This window comes from Chiroxiphia lanceolata, chromosome W (assembly GCF_009829145.1).
Source record: "Chiroxiphia lanceolata isolate bChiLan1 chromosome W, bChiLan1.pri, whole genome shotgun sequence".
Classification (NCBI taxonomy): Eukaryota; Metazoa; Chordata; class Aves; order Passeriformes; family Pipridae; genus Chiroxiphia; species Chiroxiphia lanceolata.
In genome coordinates, this window is record NC_045670.1 from 12,388,850 (window position 1) to 12,408,476 (window position 19,627).

A 19,627-nucleotide genomic window follows, 5' to 3' on the forward strand; every position below is an offset into this window, starting at 1 on the left:
AAATATTTCCTAAAAGTTGTTTAAATTCCTCATCACTAATTGCCAGGCTGCTGACAGGTTCTCTGTCAACCCCGACAACTGACAGATTCCAGTGACCCACTATGTTTCATGCTCTCAAAAAATGACTGGATGAGTTGTCCAAGTAGGCTACTACTGTATAAATTTCTAAGAAAACTTTTGGACAACTCGTCATGAGAAGCAGTATATCAGTATCAGTACTCAATGTTAATCTTACAGAGCTTTCTTTTTATTCATTGTTAACAAACATCTGATTTTTTCCATTTTAGCTAAGTGTTCTGTGATGTGTAATGTCCTTCAAAATTTCAGTATCAAAAGTTTTTTATTGAACAACAGTAGTAGTTTTTTATTTTTTATTTTTAATCGGTCTTCTAAATTGGCTGAATTTTCTTATTGTTGTTCTAGGCTATGGAGTTGCTTGTGGAAAAAGCAATTAGCAGTGCTACTGGACCACAAAGTCCTGGGGATGCATTAAGAAGAGTTTTTGAATGTATATCTTCAGGAATCATCCTTAAAGGCAAGTTGCATTTGATCAGTGTCTGTATACTTATGTTTAAGTAATGTAAAACCTGTAATCTTGACTGAAATAAGGTGGAGATGTGCTACTAATTAGCCTGTTTTAGGTGGTCCTGGCCTTCTGGACCCTTGTGAGAAAGATCCTTTTGATACACTTGCTGTAATGACAGATCAACAACGTGAGGATATTACTTCAAGTGCACAGGTAAGGAAGTAACTAAATTTGATGGCTAGTTGTTTTGGTGGGTGGTTGATTGATTTTGGGGTGGTTTTTTTGTTTTTTTAATGGAGCTATATGGTGAACTTGAATTTTCCTTTCTTAGAATATAGGCAGGTCATTCAAATGATGTCTTAAACTAGGCAATGAAAATGTCACAACACAGAATGTATAATAGCGTTCATTTTTTTACTAAAATTAACATATTTTCCTGAAAAGTTTGAAACACTCCCATCTTTCTATATATATGTAAAGATTCTTACTCTACAATAGTATGTTATTAGATTTAAAATTACATTGGCATTTAATATTTTATAAATAAATCTGTGTAAGCTTAATTTTTAATATTTATTGTATCCACTTACAGTATTGGTCATTCATGCTTGCAGCTTAAGAGTTTACTGCCCCTACCTCTTCATTTGATCCTTTAGCTAAAGATTACTCATGCATAATAGGACACATGACAAACCTTGGCTACTTCAGTGCAAGTCTAGCAGCTACTATTTTTAAGCTAATATGTTGTATTTTGTATAAAAGCAGCAAATGTGACATACACATTTTATTGTGTTGACTTTGTTGGGGGAAGGAAGAAAGGATAATAAGAGCTAAGGATAATATCATATACCACTAATGTTCTTCATTAATTGTTTGATAAAGTATTTGAAATTGACATTTGTTTCTAACAGAAATATCTTCTTTGTACCCTTTTTCTAGTTTGCACTGAGACTCCTTGCATTCCGTCAAATACACAAAGTTTTAGGAATGGATCCATTACCACAGATGAATCAACGCTTCAACATCCATAATAATCGTAAAAGGAGAAGGGACAGTGATGGGGTTGATGGATTTGAAGCAGAGGGAAAAAAAGACAAAAAAGATTATGATAACTTTTAAAAATGTCATTAGTGCTAAGATTGAAGGTGATAAGAAGTCCATTTGTTGCCTTGCTTTTAAATGGACATAATGTCTGTTTTAAACATCCGAAACCAACTCAGTAATTAAATTTGGAAGAGAAAAATGTACCTCTTCTGTGAGAGTCTGAATATTTTAATGATGTACTGTATCAAAAGATTACGGATGGAAAGACTGCAAATGGAAACTGTCATTGGAAAAAATAGTGTTAGGTTTTTCCCTCATTGCATTTTCTTTAAATGTGTTGCTGACTTTGGTCTACATCTCTCTCTTGTGTATTGTCTTATCTTGACTGGATTTAATTCAGCATTTGTGCTTCTGTTGCTATGTGTATTTTGATTTTTTTTTATTTAGAAGGTTTTTTTGATTGCCTTTGACACTAGTTGTATAAGTTACATTGTGTTAGTATAAACTGTTCCCCTCCCAATTAATATTTTGTAAAGTGAGACTGCAGGATTATGTTTTTGCTTTTGTTTTCCTAAATGTGAAGGGATTACAACAAATAATTATCCTGACATTTGAGTGCTCAGAATTAAATGGTTTTGCCAGGCTTGTGGCGTTTGTCTCTTTAGTGTGATATAATGGTATAATTAAGACAAATTTTTGTTAATCTAATCAAATTTGCTGTTAGTTGTGTATTAGCAGTATAAAAACTAATATATACAGTATGGTCTTGCAACAGTTTTAAATCAGCTGCATAATGATCATAATTTTGCATGATGTTTTTGGGTTTTTTAATATAAGGGCATTTAAAACTATCATTTTAGGTTTAATGCATAGGTTTTGTATGATTGACTTTGTGACATAGCAAGGTCAAAATATAACTTTCTGAATTTCTTTTTTCAACATACAAACAGAAGCAGGCTTTTCCCATTTAGACAAAGTTAGTTATTCTTTTCAGTCCACTTTGTTGATATTATATTAATGCCTCTCAGCCCTTAAAATAAATGTTTGCCATATCAGTGCCTGTAAGGCTATTCCTTATAGCTATTTCTGTATAAACTTTCTGTGATTTTTTCAGTAATTCATATTTTAAAAAGTGATGTATTACTGAAAAAGCGAATGTTATCAAAGGAAAAAAACAACCCAGAAAATAGTTTGATGTGGTCATGGTATATGCTTACGTCTCTTTCAAAAAGCTAAATATAGCAGTAAAGTTACATCATACTATTGATGTATGCTCTGATACACAGGTGTGATTTGTTGTCACTGCACTACAGTTGAATATGCAAATAAAAACTAAAATGTATTAAATTACTAAGATTCATTATACTCTTGAAACCAAAGTTTCACTCATTCTGTTCAATGTGTATTATGCTTTGTTGCAAACCCATAAAACTCACAGATTAACATAGACTAACATTCTGGTAACTATTGATGGCTGTAGGAGTGTATCACGTTATAAAGATCATTTGTTATTTCTGGCACAATTAAAAAAACCTTTTGTTCTATTTTGAGGTCAAATTTATCTTTGACCTTTTTAATTAATAGCTCTTGGAGTAGGGGGATATTTTTTTTAAATGCTTACTGCTAACAGCATAGGCCTGTGAAATAGAAATACGGTATTTTAGAAAAATAGAGGGAATCTTAAGGAAAGATTTTCATACAGTGTTCTTCAAACATCAGAAGAGTGCAGTTTTAAAAGGAGTGGTTAGCAAATAAAAGGAAGGCTTTCTCATTGTAGGAAAGATTTCTTACCAATTTCAGCCTCAAAAATACGTTAATTAACATGTGCTTTAATATTACTAGTTTCTGTTGTCCAGCCTTGATGTGTGACTCCAAGCATGTACTTGTTCTTAGTTGGTGGTTTCTGGTTGTTTGGGATTTTTCGTTTGGTTGGTTGGTTTTTTTAAGAGGGATATCTTGCTGCCATGGTGTCTAATTAGCCATTACTGCTTATTTTGAAAGCTACAGGTGCTACTCATGTGGCTAGTTCAACTCCATACCAAAGTTTCTTTCTTCATAAAGCAAACATGTTTTTTCAGGATTGTGATTGACCCTAAAATTTAGGATTAAAAAGGTCAAAGATGTATTTTGGGTTTCCTGTATTTTTGTTCTACTGACTTTTAACCAGTTTCTGGATATTTTGAACTATTGTATACTTAAAGTATACATTAAATATGAAGCTGTGACAATGATTTTTGCACTGTGTGGTGAAGAGTGAATTTGCAACTTATTTCTGTTTTACCTGCCCATTTTAATGGGCTATTTTAACTATGTAACTTCTGACTCTTGTTAAACTAAGAAGAATGGAAAACCAAGGTTTTAAAAAGTACAGAGCTAGCTTTGTTTTTAAATATTACATTGTGTGCTTAGGAAGACAAAACTAAGACTAAGTAATCAATTTACAAACAAGTAATCATTTTAATACCCTATGTTTTGAGAATGCCAGTGGTTTACTTATAAACAGTGTTTGCCTTTTTTATTCAGCAGTGCTATGTGTTAAATCTCAAAGTGCCAGACGCTATAGTCATAATACACAAAAGAGAAATGTACACAGCAAGAATTTTCCCCTCAGTGTTCACTTTAGAGGAACAATTTAGTAAAATGAGAACTGTTCTGTTTTGAAGTGTTTTCAGGTTTTGACTTGTCTGCCTAGTTTTTAAGTATGTCCTGTCTGTGAGCAGTGTGGTTTCACGTGGGTTCCTGTAAAGGCATTGATAGAAATACAAGTCTGTTGGATACAGTCCATCAACTTCTTGCCCTATTATAGAATTCTATATGAATTGTTAATCTTATAGAGCTATTGAATGTGATGGATTCATTTGCTGCTTCTATTTTTGACCTATTTCACTACTCAGAAGTGATTTAATAGTACTTAAAATTATTGTACCTAACAACTTCCTGAAAGTTGGAATCAACTTTAAATATTCCTACAACAATTTTTATGTATATTTAACATTCTTGTTACTTGTTGAATATCTACCGATGATGAGTCAGTGAAAAATTCATGCAATGACAAATTAATTTCTTTATTAAACAATTAAGACTTGTTTGCACTACCCAAAGAGATTTTATCAGCATAGCACTAGTAATAGAGAGGAAAAAAAGAAATTGGGAGGCATAATTTGCAATCTGTTGTTTTTTCCTACTTATATCATAGGTTTACAAAGTACAGTGATAGATTCAACCAGAACATCTGTTTTCCTTCTGTGTTTTTTTATCTCTGAAAGCTGTAAGCCAAAGAGCTTTCCTAGCCAAAAAAGGCTAGCAAATTAGATTTCTTCTGAGATACTTCTATAAATCTTCTCAAGAGTTCTCTTTTCCTGCAGTGTGATATTTCTCAGCCTTTTTAAAATGAAACAGACACCTAGTCTTTTGAGGAGGAAAAAAATTTAAGGAGTGTCATCAACAGTGTTATCACAATGGTTTTGATTTGCATCCAAATAAAAATCAGGGTTAATTTTGTTAATATCTGTTAATTTGTATTCTCCCATTTTGTTCCATTTTGTCATTTGGATTTATGAAAATGTGCAAATTAATGAATTGTTAAGGTTGAAAAAGGCCTCTTAGATCATCAAGTCCATGTGTATATATATTCCTAGTACTGAGAAAATTTAAAGATTGAACTGCTTTCTGATGTTTTAGAGTTTGCATTTGTAGTGGGTTGACCTTGGCTGGATGCCAGGTGCGCACCAAACTGCTCTATCACTCCTCTTCCAAGCCGGACAGGGGTGAGAGAATAAGATGGAAAGACTCTGTAAGATGATAGAAAGGCTACACAAAAGGAGAATAAAAACTCCTGATGGTTTCCTGGAAGACCCCAGCACATGGGGAGACATTCCCAGAAACTGATAAGAGGATTAAACAAAGAAAGGAGTGATATGGAGATAACACGACCTTTTTTCAAAAACATCCTGCCAGATAGAAACTCAGGAAAACGACCCTTGGGCCTATGTCCCTTGTCTATCACCCCAAAATTAGTTTATTGACTATAACCACTCAAACTGCCTAAGAAAAAGGTATAAAAAGAGATTGAACATAAGCAAAAATGGGGGAGAAGTTCCATCAACTCTGTGGTGGTAGCTGACGAGCTGCCTTTTCTCCTTCCACTTCTGGGGATGCCTGGAAGGTGAGATGTATCTTATGCATGCTAATTACTTGTTTCTAAATAACTGGAGCTTATTTTTTCCTCATAGTATTCTTAGTAAGTTGCTGTACTTTAAATTTTTTGCTTATATTTCTTCATAGTGTTTTTAGCACTTTGCTTTAGAGTGTGTACTTAGATCTTGTTTTATTATTACTACATAGTTTAAGTGTAATTTTTGCAGTTAGACCCTATTCCAGACACAGTGAATCCCATAAATTGTCACAAATTTGTATTAATAAATGTGTTATTTCGTGAACTGTTAGAGTGAGTCCATTTTTAGGCCAGTTTTGTTGACGTTGAAATAACTCATAGGAGAAACTTACTGAGGGGTTTCCCTATCGCTATTAAGTGCAGTCCCTATTCATTCATCATTTTCATTCATGACCAGTCTTCGCGAATGAAGATTTGGGAAAGGTCATTACCCTTCGAACCTGCGCAGTGGATTTTTTAGGTGAGACACAGTGTGCGCTGAACTGAGCCCACCCTTTAATCCTAAGGTTCATCTGCCGAACTTGGACGTTGGCAGTGAGGTCCTCAGGATGTAGGTTTGTTTAGAGTGACCTTCTCTTAGATGGATGGCCTTACAGGGCTGACGAGCTCCATCTGCCCGGAGGAGTTCCCTGACCGGGAATCAAACCTGGGCTGCGGCGGTGAGAGCACCGCATTCTAACCACTAGACCACCAGGGGTCCTCAGTCCCTATATAAAGGTATCAAATGTCCTGTCCGTCTCAGTGAATCTGTTAAGTGAAGGGTCTCCTCTTAATGAGACGCTAACAGACTGTTTTGGACATTAAAAGGCTTTGATCTCCTGGGGGACACACTGATAGACAAAAAATAAAATAAATACAGGTTGGACAGAAAATTCTTCTTTTCTGCCCCTTTTAACATGATAGACTCGTAGGTTGAGAGAAGGTAGTTTATTAAAACAAATGAGAAAGTTTGCACATGCACAAGTGAAGAGGAAAATAACAAGGTCTATTCTCTACTTCCCATTAGCAAACGGTGTTCGGCTACTTCCTGGGAAGCAGGGCCTCAGCATGCATAATGGTTTCTCAGCAGGTAAACATTATAAAAAACAAATGTCCTCCCTTCCTCCTCCTTTCCTTAGCTTTTATATCTGAGTTGACATCATATGGTATGGAATATCCCTTTGGTCAGTTTGGGTCAGCTGGCCTGCTTGTGTCCCCTCCCAGGATCTTGCCCCCAATTAGGGAAGGAATGTTACAGTGCTGATGGTGTGCTCAGCAGTAGCCAAAACACTGGTGTGTTATCAACACCCTTCTAGCTACCAATGCAAAGCACAGCACTGTGAGGGCTGCTGTGGGGAAATGAACTCCATCTCAGAAAGACCCAATACAGCACTTTAGGAAATGCTGTCCTAATAATATGTGGCATGTGTAAAGTTCCTGACAGGGTAAAGTTCACTGGTTTTCATGGATATATGGTTGGCAGTTACTGATAGGGATTTTTATCCTGCGCAGTGCACACTTTCCCACTTAATGTAGCCTTACCATATCTGCATTAGCAAAGGTCCTCATTAAGGGTTGTAGTCTCTAATACATGTGTCATGGGTTTACTTGTTCTAAAAAAGCCAAACAGGAATTTTTCTTTCCCCTGCTGCATGTGGGGGAGGGATGTTGAATGGAGAGGACAGTTTTTCTGCCCCGGGTGATTACCTACACAGAGGAGCTGGCTGGCAGAACTACATTCCAGCCTGATAGCCCTCTCTGGGGCTGGGTAGGGGATGGGGAGTTTTTCTCCCCTCCTCTCCTTGGAAAGCAGCACTTGACTTTCTGCCTTAACAGAGACAAGGGGGGGGGGGGTGTCGGAAAAGCTTTGAGACCGTTTTGCTCTCGACCTGGTCATCTGGTTGCTCTCTGGCCTCAGCTTGCCTGCGTGCTGTCCTGTCTCCAGCCCGAATCTGCTCAAATTTCATCACAGAGTTTGTGCTCACCGACAAACAAGGGGGGAGTCCCGTCTACAGCCAGCTGCAGACAGTGTGAGTTTAGTGGGAAAGAAACCGCCTTTCTTTCCCCCTTTTTCCCCTTCCCCTCCTCGGGGGGGGGATGTGGAATCTCCATTTTTCGGTTTCTCCTGCAATCCGGGGCCCCCAGAGCCCAACAGCGCCCCCTGCTGACCAACACCGAGCACTGCAGGCTCTGCTCCTCCAGTGATCCAACAGCGCCCCCCCCTTCAGGCCACCACAGAGAACTGCAAGCTCTGCACCTCTAGTAATCCAACAGCGCTCATGCCAACTGTGATTAAAATCACACTAGAGGACAGAGAAGTATCAAACTGTTTCCTTTTTGAAGGGGACTTCTGGGTACAGGATTGTTGTTTAGTTGTTTTTGTGTTCTGTTGCTGTTTTTACCAATATACATATATCCTTTAATAAAGGGTTATTATTTCTTCCTTTTTCTATACTTCCTCAATTGAAGCCTCTTAATTTCGGATTTACGATTGCTGAGAGAGAGGAGTTTGGTCTACCTCGTAACTCATCCTCCTTAGCAAAACACTCCAGTCTCCTTAAACTGAGACAAAATGTGTTTTCCTAAACTGTTTTGCAAAACCAGGGGCATTAGTATTTATTCTGAAGGTAGCAATTTGTTCATTGCAGGATAAATTCTATCAGCCTTTAGATGCTCAGCCTAGCTTAAATACTTTTACATATATTCTACATTAATCCTAATTGAGGTTGATATCCTAAATCCAAAAAAACCATAGAATGGTATCAAGAAACCTCTATCAATTTTTGAAGTTTCCTATATTTAAAAATCCAATATTTCAGAATGGAATAGTTGACCAAGAGAAAATAAAGCACACTTTCTACAGTAAAAGGTTACTTTATCATTAAAAGGACGACAAATTACTCGTTTCTACATGAAAATTGTAAACCTTGTGTATTTTTTTTCTTTTTCTGCATGCTGCATCATATTTGTGTTAATTGTATGCATATGATTAGGAAGAGTTCTGTCCAGAATATGTAAGACACCCTTTTCACAGACTTAACTTCTGGCATACGTTTAGGTTTGTCATTAATTTGCTGGTTATACAACTCCCCCCTGAGGAGGAGGAGTGATAGAGCACCAAAAAGGACTGCGGTGGGTTGACTGTGGCTGGCCACCAGGTGCTCACCGAAGCCATTCTATCACTTCCCTCCTCAGGTGGACAAGGGAGAGAAAATAAGATGGAAATTGTTGGTCAAGATAAAGCCAGTTTAATAAAGTAAAAGCAAAACCGTGTGTGGAAGCAAAGGAAAAACAAAATAATTATTCTCTACTTCCCATCAGCAAATGGTGTCCAGTCACTTCATCAGAAGCAGTATGTGTAGTGGTTACTTTGGAAGGCAAATGTGGTAATAATGAATGCTCCCCCCACCCCTCCCCCATACACACACACTTTCTCTTAGCTTTTATTGCTTAGCAGATGTCATATGGTACGGAATATCCCTTTGGTCAGTTTGGGTCAACTGTTCTGGTTATGTCCCCTCCCAAGACTTTGCCCATCCCCATCCTACTGGCCTTTGGGGATGTTGGGGGATGTTGGAGAGACAATGCTGATGCTGTGCCAAAACGCTGGTGTGTTATCAATACCTTTCTAGCTACAAATACACAGCACAGCACTATGAGGGCTCCTACGGGGGAAATTAACTCCAATCTACAAAAAGGGTGTGAGGGAAGACCCAGGGGACTGGCAGACCTGGTAGTCTAAGCTCAGTTCCTGGAAAAATTATGGTGAAGATTATACTGAGTACTATTAAAAGGCGTGTAAAGAACAATGCAATTATCAGGCACAGTCAACATGAGTTCACAAAAGGAAAGTCCTCTTTAGCTAAGTTTGTATTCTTCTAGGATAAGGTCACCCACCTAGTTGATGAAGGGAAGGCAGTAGATGTAGTTTTTCTGAATTTTAGTAAGGCTTTTGATACTGTCCCTCATAGTTCTCCAACTGTGGGATGAATAGATACACAGTGCAGAACCAACTGAAGGGCAGAGCTCAAAGGATTGTAGTGAATGGGGCTACATCTGGCTGGTGACTTGGTCACCAGTAATGTTCCTCGGGGCTCAGTTCTAGGGCCGGTCTTGTTCAATATATTTACCAGTGATCTGGATGCAGGAGTTGAATGCACCCTTAGTGCGTTTACTGAGAATATCAAATTGGGAGGTGTTGTTGACTCTCTTGAGGGAGACGAGGCCTTGCAGAGGGATCTAGATAGATTAGAGCATTGGGCTATGATTAATGGGATGAAATTTAACAAGTCAAAATGCCAAATTCTGCACCTAGGACAGAGTAACACTGGACACAAGTATAAATTGGGAGAGGAGAAGCTGAAGAGCAACCCTGCAGAAAGGGATCTATGGGTGCTGTTCTATAGTGCATTGCTGTTTACAGCAGCACTCCTGAGCAGTAAGTGCTTCTCACGCAAATCTCTTCACATCTAAAGTACCATTCTCCTTTATTAGGTCTCTCACTTGGTCCCACAAAGCTGTAACCTTATGGTTGAGAGCCCTGAGACCAGTAACAGCCATTCCAATCCCCCCCCTAACTTGTGAGCAGACTTACATGCCGCTTTCCATGGTAATTCATGCATAGCCGATTTGATCATCTGCAGAATAACTACTGACACATCTTCTGTTTTGAGTGTCAGAGACCAGATTCGTATTTTACCAGATCGTTTGATGAGTCAAATAAACCATGTTGTCTGTGTGTGGGGGGAGGAAGGGCTAGGTTGTGGTCTGGAGCCAACATGGTTGCGCCCATGCAGAGCACATGGCAGGGAAAGCCATGTGGCTGGGCTGTCAATAAGGTCCTCCTGGTGACCTGCTCACACTGCACCTCTTGGAGCCTCTAATTGGCTGTGGCACCCCTCACTTTGGCTAGGGGGAAAGTGAGTGGCAGTGAACCAAAGGTCCCACCTAGAGGGAGTGGCCACAATAGCCAGAGTCTATAAATAGACACGCACGAGGCCTATTTCCCCTTGGCCTCTGCCCTCCTGACCTGTAAACATGTGACCTCCAGAGTGGTAAATATGTCTATCTCCTCTCTTTCTCTCTTTATTCTTTCTTCTCTTAATCTCTCTTCCTTTACTCCTGTGGGCATCTTGTCTGTATTTCACTTAAGTTTGTGTTTGCCGTGATACCTAAAAGATCACGGAGAAAAAAACTCCAGGACAATTTAGTATATAGATAAGAAGAGCAGGTCTTTAATTACGGCCCTCAGGCCCACAGGAAAACACACAATGTGCACGCCCATGTGTCCAGAGGTTCCACAATTTATGGTATTGTCCATCCAATCCCAGAATCATCCACCCCCAGATCCTCCCCAGTTCTGCCCCCAGCACGCCTCTTCGGGAATTGAGTCGGGGGTCGAGGATCCCTGGTCCTTCCTCATCTTCATCTTCTTCATGGCACGTACAGTTCTTGGAGCTCCTCCAAGATTCTGGGTTTGAAGGTTACTTTATCTTTGGTGGTATCTTGCTGTTCGGGCCTAGGGTGCAATTTTCCTAAACAGAGGTGTTTTCTACAATTCGACCATGAAAAGAAGTCTAAACAAGCTAAAAAAATTTAGATAATTTGATATGAAATGGGGTAATAGGGTTGAGTATGTGTAAACTACTGTGTTAAGATGTGACAAATTATACAGCTACATTAAAATCTACATTTACTACACAACTACTTCTAAAATATACAAAAAGCTAAAAATCCAAAAAGTTCAAAGGCATCAGCTGCGTGTAACAAAGGTTCCCTTACTACAGCAATGCTTGCTAGTTTCAGTAACCCATTGTAATGCTTTTGTGAAGTTGCATGTTATTTCTGTTAAACCCTTTTTGCCAAAACACCTATTTTCTCACCAAATTAAAAGAAATCTCTTAGAGAAAAATGTGTAGTTTTTCTCCGGACGTGAACTCAAGGTATCAAAGAATCAAAGACCTTGCAAGGGTTCCTGTGGGCGAAATTTCTTGAACACTTAAATTAAAATGTACACCCAGTAAGAGCTTGGAGGCCTCCAGCAGAGCCATTGTCGCTAGGAAAGCAGCCACAGGGGACCAGCACTCAGTGCTGGGCCATTCCAAAATGCAGAGAGTCACTGCCACGGCCTCCCCAGTCCCTGACTTTCTCCATAGCCATGGCATGGTTGCTCTTGGTTGTAGCCGACTACACCAGATGTGGGAATTGATAGCTGCAGGTTAACCAAGATGGTCGCAACTCACAGCTGAAGTGTGCAGAATAGATTTATTCAATCATTGCAGGGACACACACATACACTGCTAAGTCAAAATGTAGCAGGGGCAAAAAGTGCTGAAAAGGTCTGAACCTTGCCTTACTTACATACCAAAACCTAATGCAGGTGTAAATGGGGCACCAGGCTGTTTTTACAGTTCTAAACTTTCTCTCTTATCTCCCTTCCCCCCAAACCTGTGGAAAAGAATGCATTTAAGTCTTTAACAACATTGTTATCTTCCTTGAGAGAATTCCATTTCTTTCAATAGATAGAAAACAACCCAAAGAAAACGCAGTGTGAAAATTCCCACACTGAAACAGTATTCTTAGCATCCCAAGCTGCAAACTTATCTTGAGCAAAAACAATTAAAGAAAAACACCTCCTCATCATATCTTCCACTTTCAACCCCTTCCTTCTCACACTGGATGATTAACACTTACTGGAAAAAATGACCAGTGGGGTGTCCTGGTACTGACCGGGACAGGGTTAATTTTTTGCAGTAGCCAGGAGGAAGTATGGCTAGAGCGTGGAGGTTATTCTATACCACCTCATGTCATTGCCAGGGGTGGGGGAAAGGGACTCTTTTCTGGGGAGAAGGGGTTCCTTCCGGTTGAGAAAATGTGGCGGGGGGAGCTGTCTGGTAATGTTTATTGTCGCAAACACTGCGGTGAGCATTTTTGCATGGGAATCACTCTGTCTTTTATATCTCTTGTTATTAATATTGTTGTTGTTACTGTTTGTTTTCTTATCTCATTGCTGTTTCCAGTAAATTGTTATTATCTCAACCTGTGATCTTTGCCTTTTGTGCCTCCAATTGGAGGTGGGGAGGTGGAGCGGCATGTGGGTTTTTTTTAGTGGGAGTACTAAATTGGGGAATTCCTAAACTACAACAGCTTTAATTGATGCCAAATGTGGGGTGCAAAGGGTTGAGATAACAACAGATCTGCCCAGAGCAGGTTGGAAACAAATTTGATCTAAGAATTTGTTGTATTAGGTATTGAGACACTTGTCACAACGTTGCTTGGTCTGTTCATGTGGGTATGGGACCTAACCCTGTACATATTCCTCTATGTGCTCCTCGTGATGTTCTTCTTCAGAGCAAGGAGAGGGATCAGGATGGCTTTGTTGCTGCACTGTGTGATATCAGTTTATGACATGATGACATCAAGGGCAATGAGGATCATTTGGGATGTGTATTCAGTATTGCTCCCCTACCCTTACCTTGGGTGCTACCTCTGGGAGTCCATTAATAACTGTACCCAGTCTGTGGGAGGAATAGGAGAGGATGATTTCCCCGAGCTTTTCACCCCCTTTTTCTCTTTCAGGCCTGTTACAACAACTTTTGAGGATTTTGAATTCCCTTTGGATGTTAAAGAAAGCATGTTCTTGTTGCTAAGTCTGCCAGGTCTCCTCAGTGCGGTCCACATCATGCTTAGAGATACAAAAGAGATTTCAAGGAAGATCTGCTCCAAGGGTGGTGTACCAGGGTGAATTTATGCTGGTACTTTTGGTCTGTGTTTGGCCCAGACAACTGTAAAAGTTTTATTCTTTCCCTGCCAAGTTTTGAGAAAACAAGTACTGATAAACAGGTGCCTTGTCCTTGGAGAGAGAGTTTCTTGTATAAACTGTTTTAATCGGTGTTCTGTGATTGGTTAATTGTCCTCCAAGGTCACTTGAAGGAGAAAGTGAAGACTATAATGATGAAGTAGTGCCTCCAGACTCATTTGGAAAAGACCCCCCGAGTACAGTACGCAGGCGCAGGGAAAGCCACGCGTGTGCAGAAGAGATGCACTTACATAACGAAGCGGGTGGGACGGAGAGCCTCTGGTTGGGCGGTGATGACCACTTCTGCCCAGGTTGAGGTCACTCAGTTGTATAAAATGCCATGATTCGAAGGCAAACATACTGTACAAAGTCTCTGGCTAAGAGTGGTGTGCAAGTCTGTTCTTCCAATATATCAACTATTTCTATAAATATGGAGGTATTTGAGTTAATAGCACTGCAAAGCAGTACAGGTACCAAATTCCCAAACCATACCTTTTGTTCATCTAAGGGAACTATGTTTTATGAGATTGAGGATGTCTTCAAAATATCAAAGGAGACAAAATAACCCCCAAGTTTTTGATTTATTTGTAAATCAATGAACTCTGTATTTTGCAACAGGACTTTCAGGTATGCCTGTATTGCTAAAAAAGGTAAATAAGAATGGGACTGGTAATTTGTAAGTAGTAGGGAAGGCTGGTGGTGTGGACTGGAGAAGGAGTGGACTAGGAGGAGACTAGTGGAGGCTGGTGTATTGGGTCTGGCTGAGCTGGAGTTCATTTCCCCATAGCAGCCCTCACAGTGCTGTGCTTTGCATTGGTAGCTAGAAGGGTGTTGATAACACACCAGTGTTTTGGCTACTGCTGAGCACACCATCAGCACTGTAACATTCCTTCCCCAACTGAGGGCAAGATCCTGGGAGGGGACACAAGTAGGTCAGCTGACCCAAACTGACCAAAGGGATATTCCATACCATATGACACCAGCTCAAATATAAAAGCTAAGGCAAGGAGCAGGAAGGCAGGCATTCATTGTCTCCAATGGCTGCCTGCTGAGAAACCATTACACGTGCTGAAGCCCTGCTTCTTGGAAGTGGCGGACCATCACTGCTGATGGGAAGTAGAGAATAAACCCTGCTATCTTTTTCTTCACTTTTGCATGCTTTTGCTTTAAATAAACTGACTTATCCCAACCCAGAAGTTGTTTTTCCACCTCCCCTGTCTGGCTGGAAAGGGGAGTGATAGAGGGGCTGGGTGGGCACCTGGCATCCAGCCAAGGTCAACCCACCACAGTTGGTTATAAGACACTATTTAATTTCATATACTAGGACCTACCTGGTAGCACTTGAAGATGTGAAATCAAACATTCTCAAACAGAAGTGAAAAAAGAACTCTCTTGGGTGCTTAATAGTGGTTAAAAAACCTCCACGTTTTTTAGCAACTTAGAATGAACTCGGTTGTTTGGGGACTCTCCTTTGGTCAAAACTACTAAATTATATTCTTTATGTATCTAGACTTTGAAATTGCCATACAGTCAGAAGGTGAACAGAAATAATCACTGACCACCTGGCTTGCTGCAAGTTTGGTTTCTACCTTGTAGGAAGTGGTTTGAATGGACTTTAAAAAAATTAGCATAAGACCTTGCCAGCCTGTGTTGTTTTGATTTGCTAAAACTTGGGCTTGAATTAGTTTCTTGAAAACTTTGAAAAGTCAGGCAAGAATAGCTTTATCAACAAATGGCAAAGTTCTTTTTGATATTTACTTAGACTTTTTAATTTTACAGCCTACAATGAGAAAAAGAAACTTCTAACTGGACAACTGACAAAATACCCAGAGAAGCTAATTATCTACTGTAAAGATCTTAGAATACTTAATTTCTGCCTGATATACACAAAAGAAGAGGAAGTGAAAAGAATAAGTATAGTAACCTAATTTGTTTTTCTTTTTTTAGGGTTAGTGTTGAGTGTTTAGTTATGGGGGCTTTGAGAGATCCCTTAAACTCAGTGTTCTCTGATCATTTCCAACTGAGAAAGTAAAAGACTTTGATTTATAGCTAACTTTACTCATTAAACATCTTTATGTATAGCAGTTAAAAAGATTAGATGCACTGGTTCTTTGAAGATTGTTTAAACCTGGGAGAGGATTAAAAAGTCATGTTTTTTTACACTGACAGTCTTACTCACTTGTTTGCGTGTTAATTTTTGGTCCTTTCCTAGATCATCATTGATATCGTAGTCATATTCCTAAGCCACTTAAACACTTGTTTCTGTTTTCTCATGCATTGGCTGCCCCAAACAACACAGGTAAATGTTTTTTTTTATTTTTGAGTTGCATTTATTGCATACTGTTAGTTCCTTAAGCAGTCTGGGACACTTAGTAGCTGAGTTTGTGCTTGGCTTATGACTCTGCCCTGCTGGCAGATAGCCTCAGAAGATCAATTTTTCTCTGCATTGTTACACTTGTTGCTAAAAATCTCTGAATTGTCTACTATTGGTCTCGATGTACCTCAGTGCAGATGACCAGAAACCTTTCAAACAAGAGTAGCATCACCAGATTGAAAACTTACTGTTATAAATACATGCAAATACTTTTCATGTGCTTCCGACCAGAGTGCTCTCATCTAGAAAATATTTTGGTTAGTTTATCAATGTTTTTTCTGCATTATTGCAGTAAACCAAACTCCCTGCTCTTAATTCTTAAGTTATTACAGTTTCAGTGGCATCTGACAAAGTATTTCCCTTCTGTTGTTATTTGCAAGTGATCACAGAATCACAGAATCAACCAGGTTGGAAAAGACCTCTGAGATCATCGAGTCCAATCCATGACCCAACACCACCTTGTCAACTAGACCATGGCACTAAGTGCCACATCCAGTCTCTTCTTAAATACCTCCAGGGATGGTGACTCCACCACCTCCCTGGGCAGCCCATTCCAATGTCTGATCACTCTCTCTGTAAAGAATTTCTTCCTAATGTCTAACCTAAACCTCCCCTGGCACAGCTTAAGACTGTGCCCTTTTGTCCTACTGCTGGTTGCCTGGGAGAAGAGACCGATCCCCACCTGGCTACAACCTCCTTTCAGGTAGTTGTAGAGAGTGATAAGGTCTCCCCTGAGCCTCCTCCAGGCTAAACAACCCCAGTTCCCTCAGCTGTTCCTCATAGGGCCTGTGCTCCAGTCCTTTCACCAGCCTTGTTGCCCTTCATTGGACGCTCTCCAGCACCTCAATATCCTTCCTAAACTGAGAGGCCCAGAACTGGACACAGTACTCAAGGTGTGGCCTAACTAGTGACGAGTACAGGGGTAGAATCACTGCCCTGGTCCTGATGACCACATGTCTCAGTTTAATGAGACTGAAGTGTTTTGCTAAGGAGGATGAGTTATGAGGTAGACCAAACTCCTCTCTCTCAGCAATTGTAAATCCAAAATTAAGAGGCTCCAACTGAGGAAGTATAGAAAAAGAAAAAAATAACAACCCTTTATTAAAGGATATATGTGTATTGACAGAACAACAAAAGAACACAAAAACAACTAAACAATTATCCTGTACCCAAAAAAAGTCCCCTTCAAAAAAAAGAAAGTTCAATACTTCCTGTCCTCTGGAGCAATTCCAATCATGGTCAGCAGGGGGTGCTGTTGGATCACTGAAGGAGCAGAGTCTACAGTTGCTGTGTGTTGGTCAGCAGGGGGCGCTGTTGGGCTCTGGCAGTCGCCACGTGGGGCCCCAGTTCGCAGGAGAAGCCGACAATGGAGATTTTCCCCCCACCGAGGAGGGGAAGGGGAAAGAAGGGTGGTTTCTTCACACGAAACTCATGCTGTCTGTGGCTGGCTGTGGCCGGGACTCCCCCCTTTTGTCGATGAGCACAAACTGCTGCCAAAACACAGGATCAGAGGAGGGAAAAAAACCAACCCCCTCCCCAAAAGGTTCTTCTGCGGGATGGGCCAAACCTCTCCGATGACATCCAAGCAGGTATGGGCTGGGGACAGAGCAGAGCGTAGGCAAGCCAAGGTAGGAAAACAGCCAGATGACCAGGTCAAGATCAAAATGGCCTCACAGCTTTTCCAACACACACACCTTGCCTCCGTTAAGGCAAAAAGTGAAGTCGTTTCCAAGGAGAGGAGGGAAAAAACCATCATCACTCCCCCCCACACACAGCCTTAGAGAGGGTCATCAGCCTGGAATGCAGTTCTGCCAGCTAGCTCTTTTGTGTAGGTCAATCACCCCCTCCCCCTCCCTCATCCAACATCCCTCCTTTACAGGAGGCAGGGAAAAGAAAAATTCCTACTTGGATTTTTAGAACAAGTAAACCTATGACTCCACACTATTCCTGAAAAAGGCCAGGATGCCATTGGCCTTCTTGACCACCTGGGCACACTGCTGGCTCATGTTCAGCTTCCTGTTGATTAGAACCCCCAGGTCCCTCTCCGCCTGGTTGCTCTCCAACCACTCTGTCCCCAGCCTGTAGCACTCCATGGGGTTGTCATGTCCAAAGTGCAGGACCCAGCACTTGGTCTTGTTGAACATCATACCCTTGGATTCAGCCCATCTCTCCAGCCTGTCCAGGTCCCTCTGCAGAGCCCTCCTACCCTCCAGCAGATTGACACTCCCTCCCAACTTGGTGTCATGTGCAAATGTGCTGATGGTGGACTCAATCCTCTCATCTAAATCATCAATAATGATATTAAACAGAACTGGGCCCAACACTGATCCCTGGGGGACACCACTAGTGACTGGTCGCCAACTGGATGCAGCACCGTTCACCACCACTCTCTGGGCCTGGCCATCCAGCCAGTTCTTAACCCAGCAGAGAGTGCCCCTGTCTAAGCCGTGGGCTGCCAGCTTTTCCAGGAGTATGCTGTGGGAGATGGTGTCAAAGACTTTGCTGAAGTCCAGGTAGACTACATCCACAACCTTCCCTTCATCCACCAGGTAGGTCACCTGATCATAAAAGGAGATCAGATTGGTCAGGCAGGACCTGCTCCTCCTAAACCCATGTTGGCTGGGTCTGATCCCTTGTCCATCTTGTAGGTGCCATGTGATCGCACTTAGGATGATCTGTTCCCTAACTTTGCCGGGCACCAAGGTCAGACTGACAGGCCTGTAGTTTCCCGGGTCTTCCTTTCGGCCTTTTTTGTGGATGGGCATCACATTAGCCAGCTTCCAATCATCTGGGTCCTCCCCAGTGAGCCAGGACTGGTGATAAATAATAGAGAGTGTCTTGGTGAGCTCTTCCGTCAGCTACGTCATCACCCTAGGACAGATAGCATCTGGTCCCATAGACTTATGAGGATCCAAGTGGCTCAGCAGGTCACTAACTTCTTCCTCCTGGCTAACAGGGGGGCTATTCTGCTCCCTGTTGCTGTCTACCAGCCCAGGAAGCCAGTTGTCCTGCGGACAACCTATCTTACAGTTGAAAACTGAGAGAAAGAAGGTGTTAAGTACCTCAGCCTTTTCCTCATCTTTGGTGACTATATTCCTCCCCACATCAATAAAGAATGGAGGTTTTCCTTGCCCCTCCTTTCGCTATTGATGTATTTATTAAAACACTTCTTGTTATCCTTAACAGAAGTGGCCAGATTAAGTTCTAATTGAGCTTTCGCCTTTCTAATTTTCTTTCTGCATGACTTAATGACATCCTTAAACACTTCATGAGTTGCCTGCCCCTTTTTCCAAAGGTGATATATCCTCTTTTATCCCTCATTCCTGCAAACACTCCCTGCCCAACCAGGCCAGTCATCTTCCCCACTGGTTCATCTTTTGGCACATAGGGACAGCCTGCTCCTGTGCCTTCAAGATTTCTTTCTTGAAGTATACCCATCTTTCCTGGACCCCTTTGTTTGTAAGGGCTGTTTCCCAAGGTACTCTCCAAATCAGCCTCCTGAATAGGCCAAAGTCTGCCCTATGGAAGTCCAGGGTAGAGGTTTTGTTGATGCCCTTCCTTACTTCACCAAGTATTGAAAACACTATCATTTCATGGTCACTGTGCCCCAGACAGCCTCTGACCACCATGTCTCCCACCAGTCCTTCTCTGTTTGTAAACAGCAGGTCTAATGGGTCCCCAGCCCTGGTAGGTTCATTTATCAGCTACAACAGGAAGTTATCCTCCATGCAC

The 19,627-nt window shown here is 41.0% G+C and overlaps 2 protein-coding genes across 2 annotated transcripts in view; one reads left to right on the forward strand and one right to left on the reverse strand.

The window, feature by feature from the left end:
• LOC116780028 (zinc finger RNA-binding protein-like) overlaps positions 1-1,704 on the forward strand; it is a 57,209-nt gene extending 55,505 nt beyond the window's left edge. Inside the window, exons 18-20 of the mRNA XM_032674530.1 lie at positions 424-535; positions 642-739; positions 1,466-1,704. Coding sequence (XP_032530421.1) covers positions 424-535; positions 642-739; positions 1,466-1,645 — 390 coding nt within the window. The 3' untranslated portion in view covers positions 1,646-1,704. The remainder of the gene's footprint in view (positions 1-423; positions 536-641; positions 740-1,465) is intronic.
• The window catches only part of LOC116780036 (syncytin-A-like), a 1,173,168-nt gene that overhangs the window by 653,043 nt on the left and 500,498 nt on the right, over positions 1-19,627 (reverse strand). The window lies entirely within an intron of this gene.